At 38.3% G+C, this 15,585-nt stretch overlaps 2 protein-coding genes across 19 annotated transcripts; one reads left to right on the top strand and one right to left on the bottom strand.

The window, feature by feature from the left end:
- Positions 1 to 761: 761 nt before the first annotated feature.
- On the bottom strand, positions 762 to 7,302 carry LOC105250954 (zinc finger protein Pegasus). 8 transcript variants are annotated; one of them, XM_011257373.3, is made up of 6 exons: positions 7,286 to 7,302; positions 3,382 to 3,597; positions 3,019 to 3,250; positions 2,494 to 2,762; positions 2,066 to 2,401; positions 762 to 1,831 (listed from the first exon to the last, which is right to left on the bottom strand). In XM_011257373.3, exons 2-6 carry the CDS (start codon positions 3,555 to 3,557, stop codon positions 1,360 to 1,362), a joined length of 1,485 nt encoding a protein of 494 aa, XP_011255675.1. In that variant the 5' UTR covers positions 3,558 to 3,597; positions 7,286 to 7,302; the 3' UTR covers positions 762 to 1,359. The 8 variants fall into 8 exon arrangements, with proteins under 8 accessions (XP_011255675.1, XP_025263385.1, XP_011255673.1 ...); XM_025407600.1 differs by lacking the exon at positions 7,286 to 7,302 and adding an exon at positions 4,936 to 5,029 and having other exon boundaries at positions 3,382 to 3,592; XM_011257371.3 differs by lacking the exon at positions 7,286 to 7,302 and adding an exon at positions 4,697 to 4,875.
- On the top strand, positions 5,007 to 15,094 carry LOC105250952 (liprin-beta-2). Of its 11 annotated transcripts, none has more exons than XM_011257361.3 (13): positions 9,655 to 9,847; positions 9,977 to 10,116; positions 10,723 to 10,925; positions 11,097 to 11,248; positions 11,341 to 11,677; positions 11,847 to 12,008; positions 12,080 to 12,211; positions 12,340 to 12,511; positions 13,018 to 13,307; positions 13,391 to 13,567; positions 13,677 to 14,048; positions 14,210 to 14,306; positions 14,810 to 15,094. In XM_011257361.3, exons 2-13 carry the CDS (start codon positions 10,026 to 10,028, stop codon positions 14,851 to 14,853), a joined length of 2,229 nt encoding a protein of 742 aa, XP_011255663.2. In that variant the 5' UTR covers positions 9,655 to 9,847; positions 9,977 to 10,025; the 3' UTR covers positions 14,854 to 15,094. The 11 variants fall into 11 exon arrangements, with proteins under 11 accessions (XP_011255667.1, XP_011255666.1, XP_025263381.1 ...); XM_011257362.3 differs by having other exon boundaries at positions 9,657 to 9,847; positions 12,340 to 12,418; positions 14,210 to 14,410; positions 14,810 to 15,093; XM_025407595.1 differs by having other exon boundaries at positions 9,658 to 9,847; positions 9,980 to 10,116; positions 14,210 to 14,410; positions 14,810 to 15,092.
- The last annotated feature ends 491 nt before the right edge of the window (positions 15,095 to 15,585 follow it).

Genomic DNA, 15,585 nt, shown 5'->3' with positions numbered 1-15,585 from the left:
CAAATTAGATTGACATCGAGATATCTGCCTGCTCGGTACAATACGATTTCTCGGCTCAGGTCACATCTCTCGAACTTGCTCCCTGTCGTATTTTAATAATAATAACGCATGTCCAGCTTGGCTCATTTGTGCCCTATACATTTTTCATCTCTCAATTTTACACCGATTTTACCGGTGCAACAAATGCGACACGTTCCTATATATATGTAAAAAAAAAATAACAGAAAGAAGTGAATCCGATAATTCCTCGAAGCGATTGCGTCACAGTCAACATATTATCGTAATCCATTGGTATTCAAATGTATCAATACGGGATGTACTCAGTGTCGACATGCTTGCAACTAACGCGATGCTTTCAAAATCTTCGAAATTGTCTTGACAATTTAATTATCTCTTCCCAAGCTCGTGAAATTCTAGGTACATTTAAGAGTGAATTTTTCCACCATCGGTGTCGCTCTTCTGCTATATAAATTCGATGCGTATAGCTTTCAAGTGTGTGTACTTTTTCAGTTACTTTGTATTTTTTTTCTCTCTTCGACGGCCTGGTCTTGGGACAATAATGAACGCGTTTTTCTCTTCGTCTATAAAATGTACTCACTGAATATCCGCGTCGTCACATTCGTCTCGAGCATTCAAACCGCGTAGAGCAACTAAATAATCTCTATTTATCCGAAATTTTAGCGTAATTTCTTTCGCGACAAAGTACGGCGCGCAAACTATATATATATATATATATATATATATATATATATATATATATATATATATATTTTTTTTTATTTCTCACAATTATCGACAGGGCAATTCGCAACTTTGTCGCCCGCGTCCTATACTTATTTCACTAATTTAAGACTAATGATAGAGCTCGGAGTATCTCAATAAAGCCCTATGGACGGATAGTTCGTATAATATAACAGCATGATGGACGAGTATGTGTTGGCAATTTCTTTTTTCTTTCTCGAAATTTTCTCTCGCTTTTAAAGAAAAGGCACAATTTGTCGCGCTTTGTACATTATTTTCTGAGAGAACAGACATACTTTTTTTTAGATTTTTAAAAATAATTCAAAATTTATAATTTACAATTGACTGACCGTCGTGCTTCGGCGGAAGGAGGGACGGGCACGTTCTTGCGATTTTCTAAAGTATCTTTTTTTCTTTTTTTGGTTAAGAGTATGCCTGGACACATCGCAGAAAATACTTGCACCTTCATACTAATGAACACTGAACGTACGTACAATATACGTACCGATTCGCCTGCTGTTTTCTTTCGTTCAACGAAGAAATGGGAGGAAAGAAGAAGAAACGAAAAGGGGAAAGACGAATTTTAGCTGCAGATATCTCTCTATCTTCTTCTCCCAGCTATTGATGACTCTTGCTCAGTAAATGCGAATTGAATTGGTACAGATTGCAGCACTGCTCCCCGCAAATATTGCACTTCCACGGATTACTCTCGCTGTGACAACCTTTGTGAAGGAAGTATAACGTCTGATCCGGAAACGTGATGCGACAGTGAGTACACTGGAGCCCGCTCGTGCGTGGATCCGGCCTGGTCGAGGTGGGTGGTTCACCCCTCGAATGCGGATTGGCGCCGGCACCACCGCAGCCGCTATTATTACTGCTGTTATTGTTGTTATTGACAGAACTGGTGGAGAGCTTGCGACGCAAATCATCGCGCAGCAACGACTTCAATGGCGACACTTTGATCAACGATGGCAACGGTAGATTGCTCGATGTCGCCCCGCTATCATCCATACCATTGCTATTGGGTTCCTGTTTGATCGGTATCAAAGAGATCGATGGTGTAATCGCTTCGTCGCCTCCGCCTACGTTTCTGAGAAAAAGATCAAGAATCGCAATCAGATAATTTGCATAATACAATTAATTGTTGATATTTTCTACTTTATTTTATATACATTCTGTCTTTCGATTAAAATATACCCGAGATTAAAAATTGACATAATCCGCAGATGTAAAATTTCTGATGAATAATTTTCAATAATGTTTAACGCGTATGTTGATTATTATGATAAAAATTAATAAATTTAACTATTCTTTAAATACTCACCTATGAATGGTGCTGCTATTGATAGTTAATTGATGATGACTACTGCTCGGCGCATTACTATTGCTATCGGCGCTCTGCGGGCTATTGGGACTGTCTCCGTTCAATGGGGCAGGACTCGGATTTCGCTGGTTGGCAGCTTGTTCGGGATAAGGAATGGATATCTCCACGTGAGGTGTAAGAAAATGCATGGGAGGCGTAGCGTTGTCGGTCGAACGATTGCCAGTGCTGTCTCCGCTGTCGGATAGAGGTGCTGAAGGCATCGCTTCTCCGGATGTGCAACTATTCATTATAGATGTAGAGCTATTTGGTCCTGGATTATCTAAATCTATTCCATGTCTGTGAATAGAAAACGAACCGTATATAAAATAAAAAGAAAAGACAATGTCTTTTTTTTCTTCAAATAATTTGTAAAATTCACACCGACTCACCTATTAAAGAAGTGCAACCTAAGGCATTTCATAGTTGCTGCACGATAATTGCAAAGAGGACACGATTTGACCATATCATGTTGACCGACATGCTCGTTCTGAAAGTGAGCACGCATCGCGATCTGTCTTTGAAAACCACGATTACATATCGGGCAATGATATGGCAAAGTCTTCGAATGTGTGGTAAAGTGTTCCGCAAGATGGTCTTTCCGAAAGAATCTCTTTTGACATACCCGACATTCGTATGGTTTAACACCTGTATGCCTCATCTGAAAAAGATAAATTGATGGTAAATAAGTTAAATATTCAATGATATAAACATCATGAATGCAAAGGATCGTTATTTACTTAAAAAATAAATTATATTTTACTTAAGTGAATTATATATGTATTTTCACTTCAAACAACTGTTACATTTATATATTTGTACCTGTCAAAATTCTTCTCACTGTCATATCGATGAATTTTACACGTGTAACGTGTATTACACAAGATCTTTATGTTGTGTAATCTTTTCATACTTACTTTATGCCGTCTCATGTTCGCTCCATTTGAAAATTTCATATTACAGACATCGCATTCAAACATTTTTCTGTGAGACCTCATCCCTGAATGACCCTCTTCCCCATCTCCGTCATTCTCTGCTCCTTCTATGCCTTCAGCGCTCTCTCCGGCCTCGCCACTTGCCAAACATTGATCTTGATGAGCGGAGAAAGCTGTCTTATTTATAGTTTCATAATTATCACACCTATCACATCTGTGGAATTAAGTAAATATATACCTTGTAAGATTATGGGGGATACTTTCACTGATAAGAAATTTTAGGTATCTTATTGTAACTATTGCTGCCACGCTACAACTGATATGAAATCACAATTTGAATCTCACCTAAATGCAGGGACAGCTCCGTCACTACTATCATAATTGGTATTGAGTGCAGCCTCGTTATCAGGATCTAACGCCTCTTCCTCTCTATGATTGGAAGAGTCTCCAGGCTCGGCGTGCGAAGAGGAATGAGAGTCTACCTCGTTTTCCCCACCACCACCATCAACCCCATCTGACATGTTATCAAGCGGAAGGACTATCCTGAGTCCGTCATCTAACCTAGGACGATAAACACATATTAGTCGATTGCTTTACTTTCACAGGTAGCACACGCCTACTTAGTATGAAATTCGCATTTCTAGACATTTCTATACGTCAAAGAATTCACTCAAAGACACTATTCGCCCGTTCAAACAACCATGGCCTATTTAAGTGATCTGTCATAAAATCATAGTCCTATTTAAATGTCTCTCTCACAGACGTCCTCGTTCGAAAACCTTGAACGGATTTATATATCAAAAGAACTGCGCGTAAGGATCGATCGTTCGTCGCGTTCCATATTTCACGAAATCGAGCGAACGGGAGGAGACTCGTGGAGGAAGCGAACGTCGCTCGAGCACCCGACACCGTCGTGCCCTACATAACGTCATCTCGCTTATCGTCGTCACCATGCCCGTGGAAACGTCGCCGTCGTGTCGTGCAATCTCGCTCGCTCGCAGGCGTTCGCTCGCGAAAATTTCTCTCGGAGCGCGCGCGCGATTTTTCGCCCGTCGTCGTGGGCGAAACGGACGAGAGGCAGAAAAGAAGAAAAAAACGAGATTGTTTTTGTCACGCGCCACGAGAGCCTCGCGTATTTACCACGTACGGGTCTTTCGACGCGTATTCGACGCCTCCTTTACCTGTCAGCTCTCTCTCCGTCGCCGATACCCGTGTCTCCCTGTCAGGTGCGCTGTCAGTCGGAGCGATCCGCGATACGCGCGCGACAGACGGAGAGAGAGACGGAGAGAATATAACTACGGGATAATCGAGAGAGCAAGGTGCAACGGTACGAGTATTACCCAATCCTGGGAAGATTACGGCATAGAAACACCTGGTGGTAAAGCGCAATGCCAGAGTGCACTGCACTTTGTCCCAGTTTCGACCGAATCCGTCACTCGTGACGTAGTTTTCGCGGCTTTTCCGCGGAAAGTCTCTGGCAGTCGCGCACGCGACGGCGGCGAAGACGAGGGGGAGGGAGAGGGGGGAGACGAGAGAAAGAGAGAGAAAGAGGGGGAATTTGCGACAGAGGGAAGGAAAGGAGGGGGAAGAGAGACAGATGGAGACAGAGAGGAAGGAAGGGCGGGACAAACGGAACACCTCTCTCGCGTGGACCACTTACTAACATTCCACGGGGAGGAGGCCCACGGGAGCACCTTGTCCGGCGCCACGACGGAATTTCGCTCGTCCTCTGGCGCGCGCGCGCGCACCCCCGCCCGCCAACGCTCACGATCGCTGCGACGCGCCACCATGCATCTCTCTCTTTCGCTCTCTCTCTCTCTCTCTCTCTCTCTCTCTCTCTCTCTCTCTCTCTCTCTCTCTCTCTCTCTCTCTCTCTGCGACACCGATGCTTATCTTAACCTTCCCTCCGTCTCTCCGAGCCAGTATAAAATGTAACGGAAGCGCGAGTCCGATATCCGTAGCGCGATAATACAGGGTTCTCTCGCTCGTGATCGGCACTGCTGCCAACCGCGCGCGGTTGCCGCTGGGACGCGATGACGATACGAGGCGAAGCGGCGCCGCGGACGGTTCGCGCCGACGCCGTCCGTCGACGCGCACCGGGACGCGGGCCGTGAAGTTCGCCGCGGACGCAAGTTCGCGCGGGTCGGGGCCGCGCGCACGTGTCCCGAACATAACCTCGCGACTCGCGTTGCGTTGGCAGCACGCGGCGGCCTATCAAACGTCATCCGCGTCACACGCGTGTTTACGCGAGTTCCGTCCTCGATTCGTCCCCGAATCTTATCCCGATCCTTATTAGCGTTTGTTGGCGTGAAACTTAATTTGAAGTGCGCGCGATCGAATATCAATAGCGTTCGTAGTTCGAGCACTACTCTCGAGTTACGATAACGCGCGAGTTTCACGTCGATGCGTCGATTCCGCGAAACTAACCTCGTCTCTCGCGGTGCACGTCATCGTGTTGTTTGTTGACATTGTTGTGTCGGGCGCGAGATGCGAGGGAACATCTTTGTAGCTGGTATGAATTGATAATCTCTCTTGGATTTTTGTACGTTTATCGATGTATCGTTTGTCGAATTTACGACAGCATCCGCGAGTTGACAGTTGACCGATTGGCGTAAACAGGTATCTACAATTTCATACACCGCGTATTTTTATTATTTATATAGCACTAATTTCATCATTGTTGGGATTATTTATTCCCCATATAAAAATCATTCTAATTGTATCGATGAGAAAGTGACGGTTTTCGTAGAAGTAATATTTGTGTAAATTGAAAATATTAATGGTGTAAAATAATAATAAATGCACACACATCATTCTAATTTATAGAGGCTACTATTCTTTCTTTTTCGGCTTCTTTCTTTTTGTTTTTTTTTAATTTCAAAAGATATGTTAATGTATTATAAATTAAAATTAAAATAGACCCGCAAGGAAAGATTAAGGAAACGAAAGAGATGAAAAGAAAGAGAGAATGATAGAAAGAGAGATACATTGAGTAAGAGAGAGAGAAGAGACGGTGGGGAAGAGCCAGAAAGACGGAGAATGTACACGTTATGGTGGCAAAGTGTTTGGGCGTTGCTCCTCGATACCTGTTGATCGTTGCTCGCGCATTATTTCCACGCGTAATCCTTCATTGTTTTATTAACAGTAATCCGATTCTTCGATGTTCTTAGCATCGTTATCATGAAACGACACGGTAAGATCGCGATAAGAGACAAACATTCATCTTGTGACGTTTCGATCTCTCTCCTCCTCTCATATATTCTCTCTCTCTCTCTCTCTCTCTCTCTCTCTCTCGCTCTCGCTCTCTCGCTAATGTTTTTTTTTCGTGATCGATCGTCGCAACGCAAATTCATCATATGTTTCTTATCACTGATAAGAATGTCACTTTGCATATGTAAAGTGCTTCTGGGATCAATCTTCGTCACAATGTAAGCGCTATATATCTCTATTCTCGGCTCCTGAAACTGTGCAGTTTCTCAAAAAAATCGATATTTCGTTATTTGTTTTCAAAGATATAACTGAATCTAATTTTTAAAATTCAAGAGATTTCTGTTAATACAGGTATTTACCAAGCGACAGTACACTGTGAGTTTAGAATCGACCCCGCATTTAAAGATTATATCAAAATTTATGTGAAGTTTATATGATTGATTAAAGAGCTTACTTCTCTTTTTTTCATTCGTTTTTTCTTAATTATAGTTAGCTATTAGATTTAAACACAAAGTATCATTCTCTCTTTTTCTCTCAACAAATATTATATAACCGTATCTCTTATGATTTTTTATTACATAATATAACTCGAATGTATTTTTCATCATAAACTTCAATAATCTAGAAATTTTTTAAAATCATAAAAAATCTTAATCTTAAAGTCATTATTTTTATTTGCCAAGAGTAACTGCTTATTTGTTTTTATACTTCAATGCAACATAATTTCATCTTCAGGTATATGTATAGACTGTCATTAAATTTGAAATAAAATTAAGAGCCGCTCGTAACTTCAACATTTCCGCATCTGTTTAACGGCATGCTCCTAAACTCGTCGACGCAATTATCGTCCTAGCGAGTGCATTCTGCCCCATGACGGTGCAGCTACGCCGTCTGGAAAATCGTATGAATCAGCGCGGCTGAAGTTCTCGTCTCGTTAGTATCGTTTCTGTGTTTTCGAGTCTTGCGAAAAAAATTGTTTGTACGGAGTGCGCGTTGGAAGAATGTTTGAGAAAAAAATGTTTAAGAAAGATATATTTACCTCTTGCAGCGTTAAATGGTGATGGGCAAAGGTGAGGAGAGGAACGGCACGACAGCGCAGGCGGGAGAGTCAACCTTCCTGGTGAAAAGCTCGAGCGAGGCGAGCAAGATGCTGGAGGCCGCGCTGCTCCAGATGGACGACATTATTTCCGGTATCATCGAGATTTATGGATGTATCATTTGTCAATATAAACATGGATATCTGAATTTTGCTAACACATTGATATTGATGCGATTTTAAACGAGAGAAGAGATAGAGATACAAACCGTTTTTTTTAATAGGGAAAAATGTGTTTTTTTTTAATTAAAAAAACAAATTTGTGTGGTTTTTTCTATTACTTTTTTAAAATATAATATTATTTTTCTTGTGTTTTATATAACAAAAATATAATAATAAAAACAATAAGTCTCATTTAATATAATAAAAAAACTAAAGTGTTTTTAAATTATCTTTTTTCGAAAGTGATTTTAATAGATTAATCACATTTTTGCGGCAAGTTGTACTAGATACAATTTAAATAATTTTCAGTTCAAAGATTTTTATCATACATCTAATTGAAAATTATCCAAATTATATATTATGTTTTATATTATTTTAATCACAAAAATATCATTAAAGTTGTTTTCAAAAAGATAAAATAAAAAAAATAAAAGGATTAGTTTTTTTAATTTATTAAATATTTAAATTTGTTTTTTCAAGAATAAGATAAATTAATAAATTAGTTTAGAAAATTAATTTATTTTACAGATTATTAAATATAGATTAATAAATTAATTTATTTTACAGATATGGTTATATTGTATCTAAAATAGAGTAAATTATACATGATCACAGATTCATTCTTGTACTTTGAACTTTAATTAACATTCATTGTAATCGCTTTTTATATTGTCAAATATATTTACAGGTGCTTGCGCCGAAAGCTCGGCCGAGAGCGGAAGTTCAGAGTGGAAAAACTCGGTGAAGGAAGCAGCGAGAAATCTTGTGACTGCGATAAAAAGCGCGCCGACACCACCCCCGCCACCCGACGCCGCTACCGAAGATATCCTGTTGCAATGGATGCAACCGGTAAGCGGATAGATAAAGATAATACTATTTCCGCACCGATTTTATTCCATAAAAGGCGATTCGAACATTTTCTCGACTGCTTCAGGATGTCTACTCCTTGAAAAGCTGAAATTTTCATTTGTACCTGAAAAAAGTGTAGGGAAATCCTCCATAGAATTTTTGAAACTTATAGAAGGAACTTACTTTACAATTTAAAAAAATTCTTTGATAATTTGTTTTTATATCATAAGCAATCGGTAATTCACCGATAAGCAAAGTTGTGAATTATGTGTTTAAAATATAAATATACATCTATTTCTGTTTACATATATTCAATGTCTTAACAAAATATTATCTTACAAAAGTTGTTTTAGTTTTTTAAATACATTTACATTTGTAACTCTTGAAACTTAAATAACACTAAGTTTTGCCTTCATATAAGTAAAAATATACATTTATAGAAAATGTATATAATAACAAAATTTATTTTAAATAATTGTATCAGAGAATCTTTAGAATATTTTCTTTTTATTTAAAATTTTGAACAAAAATATCTAGAAGATCAAGGAATTTTCAAAAAAAATGTTTTTACAATATTTGAGTAGATACCCTGGCGATGTGTCGTAAACAATGTTCGGTTTCAGACGTGCGTTTCGACGCGCGTGAGACACGTGCAACGGGTGTTCGTCGCGTGCATCCGGGGCCGCTTCACTTCCGGACTTATACGTCAATATGCACGTGTCACGTATGTCCACATCCGGACGCCTAACTTTGTTAGCTCCTAATTACAGACTGCCCAAAGACCGGATAAAATGCCGTTAGAAATCCACGATTTGATTTCGATTAATCAACATCACTTTTTATAGAGTGATATTTGCCTTTAAAACAATTTGCCTTTCAACGTGATATGTGATAAAAAACTACGCACTCCTTCACAAGAGAGAGAGAGAGGTAAGTATAATATATAATATAAGTAAGTATAATATAAAATTGATATATAATAATTACGATTTGCGTTATTATGCATACTTAAGTTGTTATTTTCTTTTATTTTCTTTTATTAGCAAAATGTAAATTGTAAAGATAATGATGACATATATTACTTGTTACATTGTTACAAACTGATTGTGTAACTTATTATTTATTATTATTTTTAGATTATTGAAGTTTCGTTTTATCGAGTTTAAATAGATGGACGCTGGACGGCGAAAAGCTGTCTAATGGCTGTAATTTCTAGGTAACAAGAAGAGAGGACACTGATCTATTTATAAATTGTTGTCGCGCTTCTCTCTCTCACTCTCTCTTTCGTTTTCGTACTCGCTCCCGCTCCTCTCGAAGGATTTCATGACGTTAATTTTAGTTTCGGCTGAGACGATGCCGCGGTTGGTAACGCGAGAGTGCATCTCATCGAGATAACGTTCTATTGTGTACGAACGTGTCATTGGAGTGTGCAGAGCCAATACACTCTGCAACTTTTGCTTGTCTATTGACATCGTACCAAATGTCTATTGAAAAGTAAGGAATAAAAACGTGACTTCTTTTTTGTTAAGAAAAGTATCCTGACAACATTTTTATGCATGGCTTAATAAATCTGTTGCTGGAACAGATCATAATGTGCATAATACTGACAATAAGTTTAATTAGAAGGCAGAAACACGGTAATTTCGAAGAATAAAACGCAAACAAATTCATTATGGAAAATGCTTCATGGAACGACGTTATCGCTGTGGAACGAAAAAATCTCGCCCCGATAATAGAAGAAGAAGATAAGGGGCAAGCAAAAGGTCTCTTCAATTTCCTGTCATCTCTCTAGTCATCTTTATATTGGCGCTAATATATATGACATTGCAAAATTATTGCGACGATATCAAAACAGAATTTATCTTCCGATCAACATAAACCAGATCAAAAATATGTCTAGAATAAATAATTTTTTTTTCAATCGAATTTGGAAACGCAATTGGAAGGTTTTCGTAAGAGTAAGACTACATTTTCGATGAGTTTCAATTTCGAAAAATACGATAAAATTTTTGGCAGACGTCGAGGTAATCTCGAGACTCGCATTCAAGCACTAAAATCGGCTGGCTGGCTGGCTGGCTGGCTGGTTGGCACCGAAGTCATGCTTTTGATAGAGCATGCTCGAAATAGATTGCCTTAACCGCGGACTGTGTCGAAGGTTCATAACGTTCATTGACTCTATACATACAAGTATATAGCAGTACGCGAGATCAATTGTGTTGCTTCAATGTTTGAGTAAACACGCGGAGTTACAACTGTCGGACGCGGCGCGAAAAATAGATTCACCATCCTCGCGGGTGGTACTGAATGAGAGAGATCTCTCGAAGCCTTCGCGGATTAAAAAAAGCTTTAATCTAAATATCTAAATTCAGGCTCGCAATCGGACTCGTCGGACGCGGCGTCGACTATAAAGCTCTGGAACAGCTCATGGACGCCCTCAGAAGGTTACGACTCATCGGGCACATCGTCCGATTCCGACGCGGGTGACGAGTACGTCGAGGATTATCCACCGGGCATCGCGAGGACGACAATCGCGTGTGAGGCGGCCTACCGATCGCAAGAATGCTTATGTCAGGTAGACTCAAGACAGAGAGAGATCAAACAGGAAGACATGTATATATATTTATAGATAGTATCGATAGTATTTATACATAAATATTTGTCAATTAACGAAAGAAAAATTTTTATATCCCGAGAAATAAGTGAGATATGTCTCTTCCGTGAGGTATTGATGATATCGTTGTAGGCTTGCTTACTCGGCTATGCTAAGATGCTAGCGCTTCAAGGGAGTATGCCTAATATCTGTGCAGTATCCAGCGGTATGTCTAATATCTGCCCAGCGTCGTCCGCCAGTCATCTGGGAAGTTTCTCATCTCTCTGTGCAACGCCGTGTACAAGGTCGCTATTTTTTCTAGCACATCCTAATTCTTTTTATATTTTTATAACATCCGAGAAAAAACACCCTTCGAACTCCTTTTGCTAACCGACAGCGTATCCAACGAGTTGACACATCACGCCGTTAAGGAACACGTCGGTCATTATCCGCCCATTTGTCACCTGCACCAAGGTCCGATGTGCGTAAAAGAGCATGGAATGCAGACGGGTAGTAGAACGAACAGCACGACATCACTGCCTGTAGAATCGAGTAGCGGTTCTCTGGGCAGAAGACGACGCAGATTACGCAGTAGAGTGGATCGCGATCAGAGAGCCATGTCTCACAGCGATCTGATCTGCCACGAGAGGGAGAGGCCGCGTCACTATTGCTCGCTACAGCAGTTTCACTGCGGAAGCGATGTTTGCATGAACAATTACCATAGTAAAACCGAGGTACACTGTATATAAAAGAGAGCTCGCAATAAAACTTTCAATTATATATGTATATGTGTATCTATACTTATGAATTATTTCCCAATCTTCTTTTTCCAAAATAATATATTGCGTTATATATTTAAAATTTTTTATCAAAACATTATCGATTCTGTTTCATTCGTTTCAGGAACGACTGAGAAAACTGGAAAGTGAACGTGGAGCCCTGCATATGGAAGTGTCAGTTTTGTCCGAGCAAGTTGACGCACAATCAAGTAAAATCCAAGAGCTGGAGAGCATACTCCAAGAAAAGAAAGATAGTTTGAGGCAGATGGAAGAGGCTTTGCAGAAGGTAGGATACGATTACGTAATCATATTGCTGATATAGAGCTTAAAATAAACGAGAGTTTTTCTGTCTTAAAGGAAGTTTTATCGAGAAGCGCTCTGGAGACGCAAAAGCTTGAACTTCTCACCTCTTTGTCCGAAATGAAACTTAGACAAACTAGTCTGGAGCACGAGAATTTGGCGCTGCGTAGTACAAGTCCTTTATCGAATGTTAGTATATTATATATTTATTTAATTGATTAATATACATATTAAAATAAAAAATAAAGAATATTTATGAATATCACGTTAAACAATCAAAATATCAGCGAGTAAACAATGACATTTGACATTTACAGGGCGAAAGATTTAGCAGACATACGGGTCAATATAGTAGTCTCCCTAGGCCACCGACATCCAAGAAGGGTGTTGCATTTGGTAAGGTTCCAAATTTAGTCTCGGGAGTGCATACGACAGTACCCTTGGCTGTCAGGGGAGTCGCCGCGAGATGCCTGTCCGCTCCTATTCTAGGTTCCGATCGATTTTTATCTAAGCATGCGGTGTCACAGTTAGATTTTTTTTTTATTCAATCAAAATCCATAATCGCCGCGCAATATTAATCGATAATAACAGCATGTTGACAAGTAACTCGCTTGCAAGGCATTCACGGCTAATAATGCGCGCATGCACATGACTTTGTTAATCTCATTATTTAATGCATACATTATTTATATTTTTGCAGTCCAAATTAATTTTAAATGTATGTAAACATATGCTATTTCCTCTAATTTTAAATTATTCTAATTTTATGATCGTTCATGTTATCCACTTGTATACTATTTAAAGAATTTGACGATACAAAGATGCATTTGCTAATTTATAATCGTATTATTTATTTAGAGAATTACATACATGCAACTGAAATAAATAAGATTGCGAAGGACTAATAATATAAATATCATTACATTAAGATATGTGTAATATTGTCATTAAATAATCAAAAAATCAGCAATTATAAATAGCTATTATTATTCTAGCGGAAGAGGCAAAAATCATAATCTGCGAGGCAAGCGCGGAACCGCCGCCGCTGAAACCGCTCGCGGAACTTACCATGGAAGAAATTGGCGATTGGTTGACTCGCCTCGGTTTGGAGTGCTACACCGCCGAACTAAGACGATGGGGTGCCACTGGACCAAAATTGCTCGATGCCACACAGATACAACTAGAGAAAGAATTGGACATGAAAAATATCCTGCACAGAAAAAAGCTTCTTTACGCCATCGAATCGGAGCGAAGCAACGGTGCTGGATTTCTCGGTTCTCACAAGGTTTTAAAGCGCTTTACTTAAATTTGATGTGTTTCATTGAGAAAAAATCCCAGACCAAAACAATCTTCTGTTATGTCTCATAGATGGACAATGCAGCAGTATTACGATGGCTGGATGACATTGGCTTACCGCAACACAAGGAAGCCTTTCACCACGCAAAAGTTGACGGTAGAGTCCTGCACAGACTGACCACGGAAGATCTACTGAATCTCGGAGTGACTGCGCAATTGCATGCTGCCAGTTTAAGACGCGGAATTCAGGTATCTCGCACATGTGTTATTTATATCATACTTAAATTATTTATGGAAGCTTTAATATAATTTATATATTTAATATTGATATACGAAACGAGATTTGTACAAATTGCAGGTTTTGCGAGACTTGAATTTTGAGTTTGACAATTTGGAGAGAAGATCCGCGAGTGGAAATGGCGCCGATGGTAGCAATGTAACTCTCTGGACGAATCATCGCGTGATGGAATGGCTGCGGGTCGTAGATCTTGCGGAATACGCACCAAACATGCGCGGCTCCGGCGTACATGGCGGTCTAATGATCCACGAAGATCGATTCACTTCCGAGCTGCTAGCGACATTACTCAGCATTCCGCCGGCAAAGACTTTACTTCGTAGGCACTTGACGACACATTTCAATCAGATCCTCGGCAGAGAAGTTGTGCAGCATAAGAGAGAAATAGAAAGCACACTTGGATTTGTTCCGTTGACGCTTACAGCCAGATTAAAGGTGTTTAGAATTTTACTTAATACATTTTAATGTCGTTATGTTGGAGAGAATAGTCTTATAATATCTCTTATAATTATCTCATATACAATCTATTTTATTGTAATAATATTAATGCGTTTCCTAAAAATGTTAGATAACATATGATTCAATTTTTATTTCAGGTACCAAAGAAATCTCAATTCACGTTGAAGCGTAAAAAAAGTAAAAACGAAATGGATTTTGGCAATTTGGTTTGCCCATTGGAGGCATCGCCACCAGGTACCCCATCAACGCCCTCGTCAACACCGGGTAGCCCTAACTTGAACTCACCCACATTCTAACCACAATTAAAGCTTCATTCGAGTAATCATCTAAACTAACTTGTAAGTCTAACTCGACTAATGATATTAAAAATCGAGTTACTGAAACATAAGGTTATACTTTTATGAATTATATATTCTCATTCTTCTTTGCAAAATCTATATTTCTGTCTTTGTAACATACACTTTGAGAATATAAAAATAACGAGCATATCTTCATTTGGCTTTAAAATTTTATCAGCTTATATCACAACTTTTGCAGCAATGTATTATGTACGATTACTTATTTATTATTAGTTTTCATTCATTTCTTCATTATGGACAATACTTCCTTTTCTAAATCGGCAGCATATTATTATAAATCGCACCATATTATTATAATTAATCATTTTGGATATATTATTTATTTTGTATATTTATAATATATTGTTTTATTGGATTAAAAGAAATTATGCTTTTCAGATCTGGAGGATACTGGGCAAAGGAAAGTTATAGGTTGCATATGAATAATGGATAAAATTGTACAGTGATATATTTTGGCATACAAAAATAATGGATATTTATATATCCAGGTAAGACGCGAGAATCACTCGGGACCAGTTATCCGTATCATAAATTACCATAATCGTATTTAAACATGTACTTTGATAAAAAAATTACATAAATGAGAGCTAACTCTAACACCGCCAGTCTCATTAATATTACAATAAAAACCATAATAAATTAAAAGATTTGATGAAAAGTAACTGTACATTTTAGAAAATAAGTATTTTTATTACCGATCATTAAATTATAGATATAACGCAAATTGGAAATAAAATGAATTTGTATTTACTCTTCACATTTGTCTCTATTTACTTTTAATAGCTCTAATAGTATACAGAATACAATAATAATGTAGTATTATATATTTATGTAATCAATTTTTAAGTATGATAATTTCATAATATAATAACTAATAATTATATATAATCTATTTCTAATAATCTAATTTTTATTTTTATTTTTAAGATTATAAAATTGCAGAAATATGTGATCTTAGAAATATATTTCTAAGATTATTTTTCAAACGGTAGAAATATTTGTATCACAGCATCTTTACTGTATCATAGCATCTTGTATACAGAAGAAATTGTTTTCACATTTTCCATAATTATTTTATAATAATTACAATAAAATTTTTTTTTATTTTAGTGCTCTGGCAAATGAAATATAAAATAATTGGAAAATATGAGTAC

The sequence above is a fragment of the Camponotus floridanus genome, unplaced genomic scaffold, assembly GCF_003227725.1.
Source record: "Camponotus floridanus strain SB8 unplaced genomic scaffold, Cflo_v7.5 scaffold18, whole genome shotgun sequence".
Lineage (NCBI taxonomy): Eukaryota > Metazoa > Arthropoda > Insecta > Hymenoptera > Formicidae > Camponotus > Camponotus floridanus.
This window is presented reverse-complemented; position numbering and strand designations above follow the sequence as displayed.

Excerpts from the sequence above, each read along its gene's own strand:
- LOC105250954 (XM_011257373.3), bottom strand. The coding sequence starts at position 3,557 with ATGTCAGATGGGGTTGATGGTGGTGGTGGGGAAAACGAGGTAGACTCT. Across the intron at positions 3,251-3,381 it reads GGAGCTGTCCCTGCATTTAG|ATGTGATAGGTGTGATAATT; the intron begins GTGAGATTCAAA and ends TTAATTCCACAG. Across the intron at positions 2,402-2,493 it reads AGGTTGCACTTCTTTAATAG|ACATGGAATAGATTTAGATA; the intron begins GTGAGTCGGTGT and ends TTCTATTCACAG.
- LOC105250952 (XM_025407595.1), top strand. The coding sequence starts at position 10,026 with ATGGAAAATGCTTCATGGAACGACGTTATCGCTGTGGAACGAAAAAAT. Across the intron at positions 12,212-12,339 it reads GTACAAGTCCTTTATCGAAT|GGCGAAAGATTTAGCAGACA; the intron begins GTTAGTATATTA and ends TGACATTTACAG. Across the intron at positions 12,512-13,017 it reads CCTGTCCGCTCCTATTCTAG|CGGAAGAGGCAAAAATCATA; the intron begins GTTCCGATCGAT and ends TTATTATTCTAG.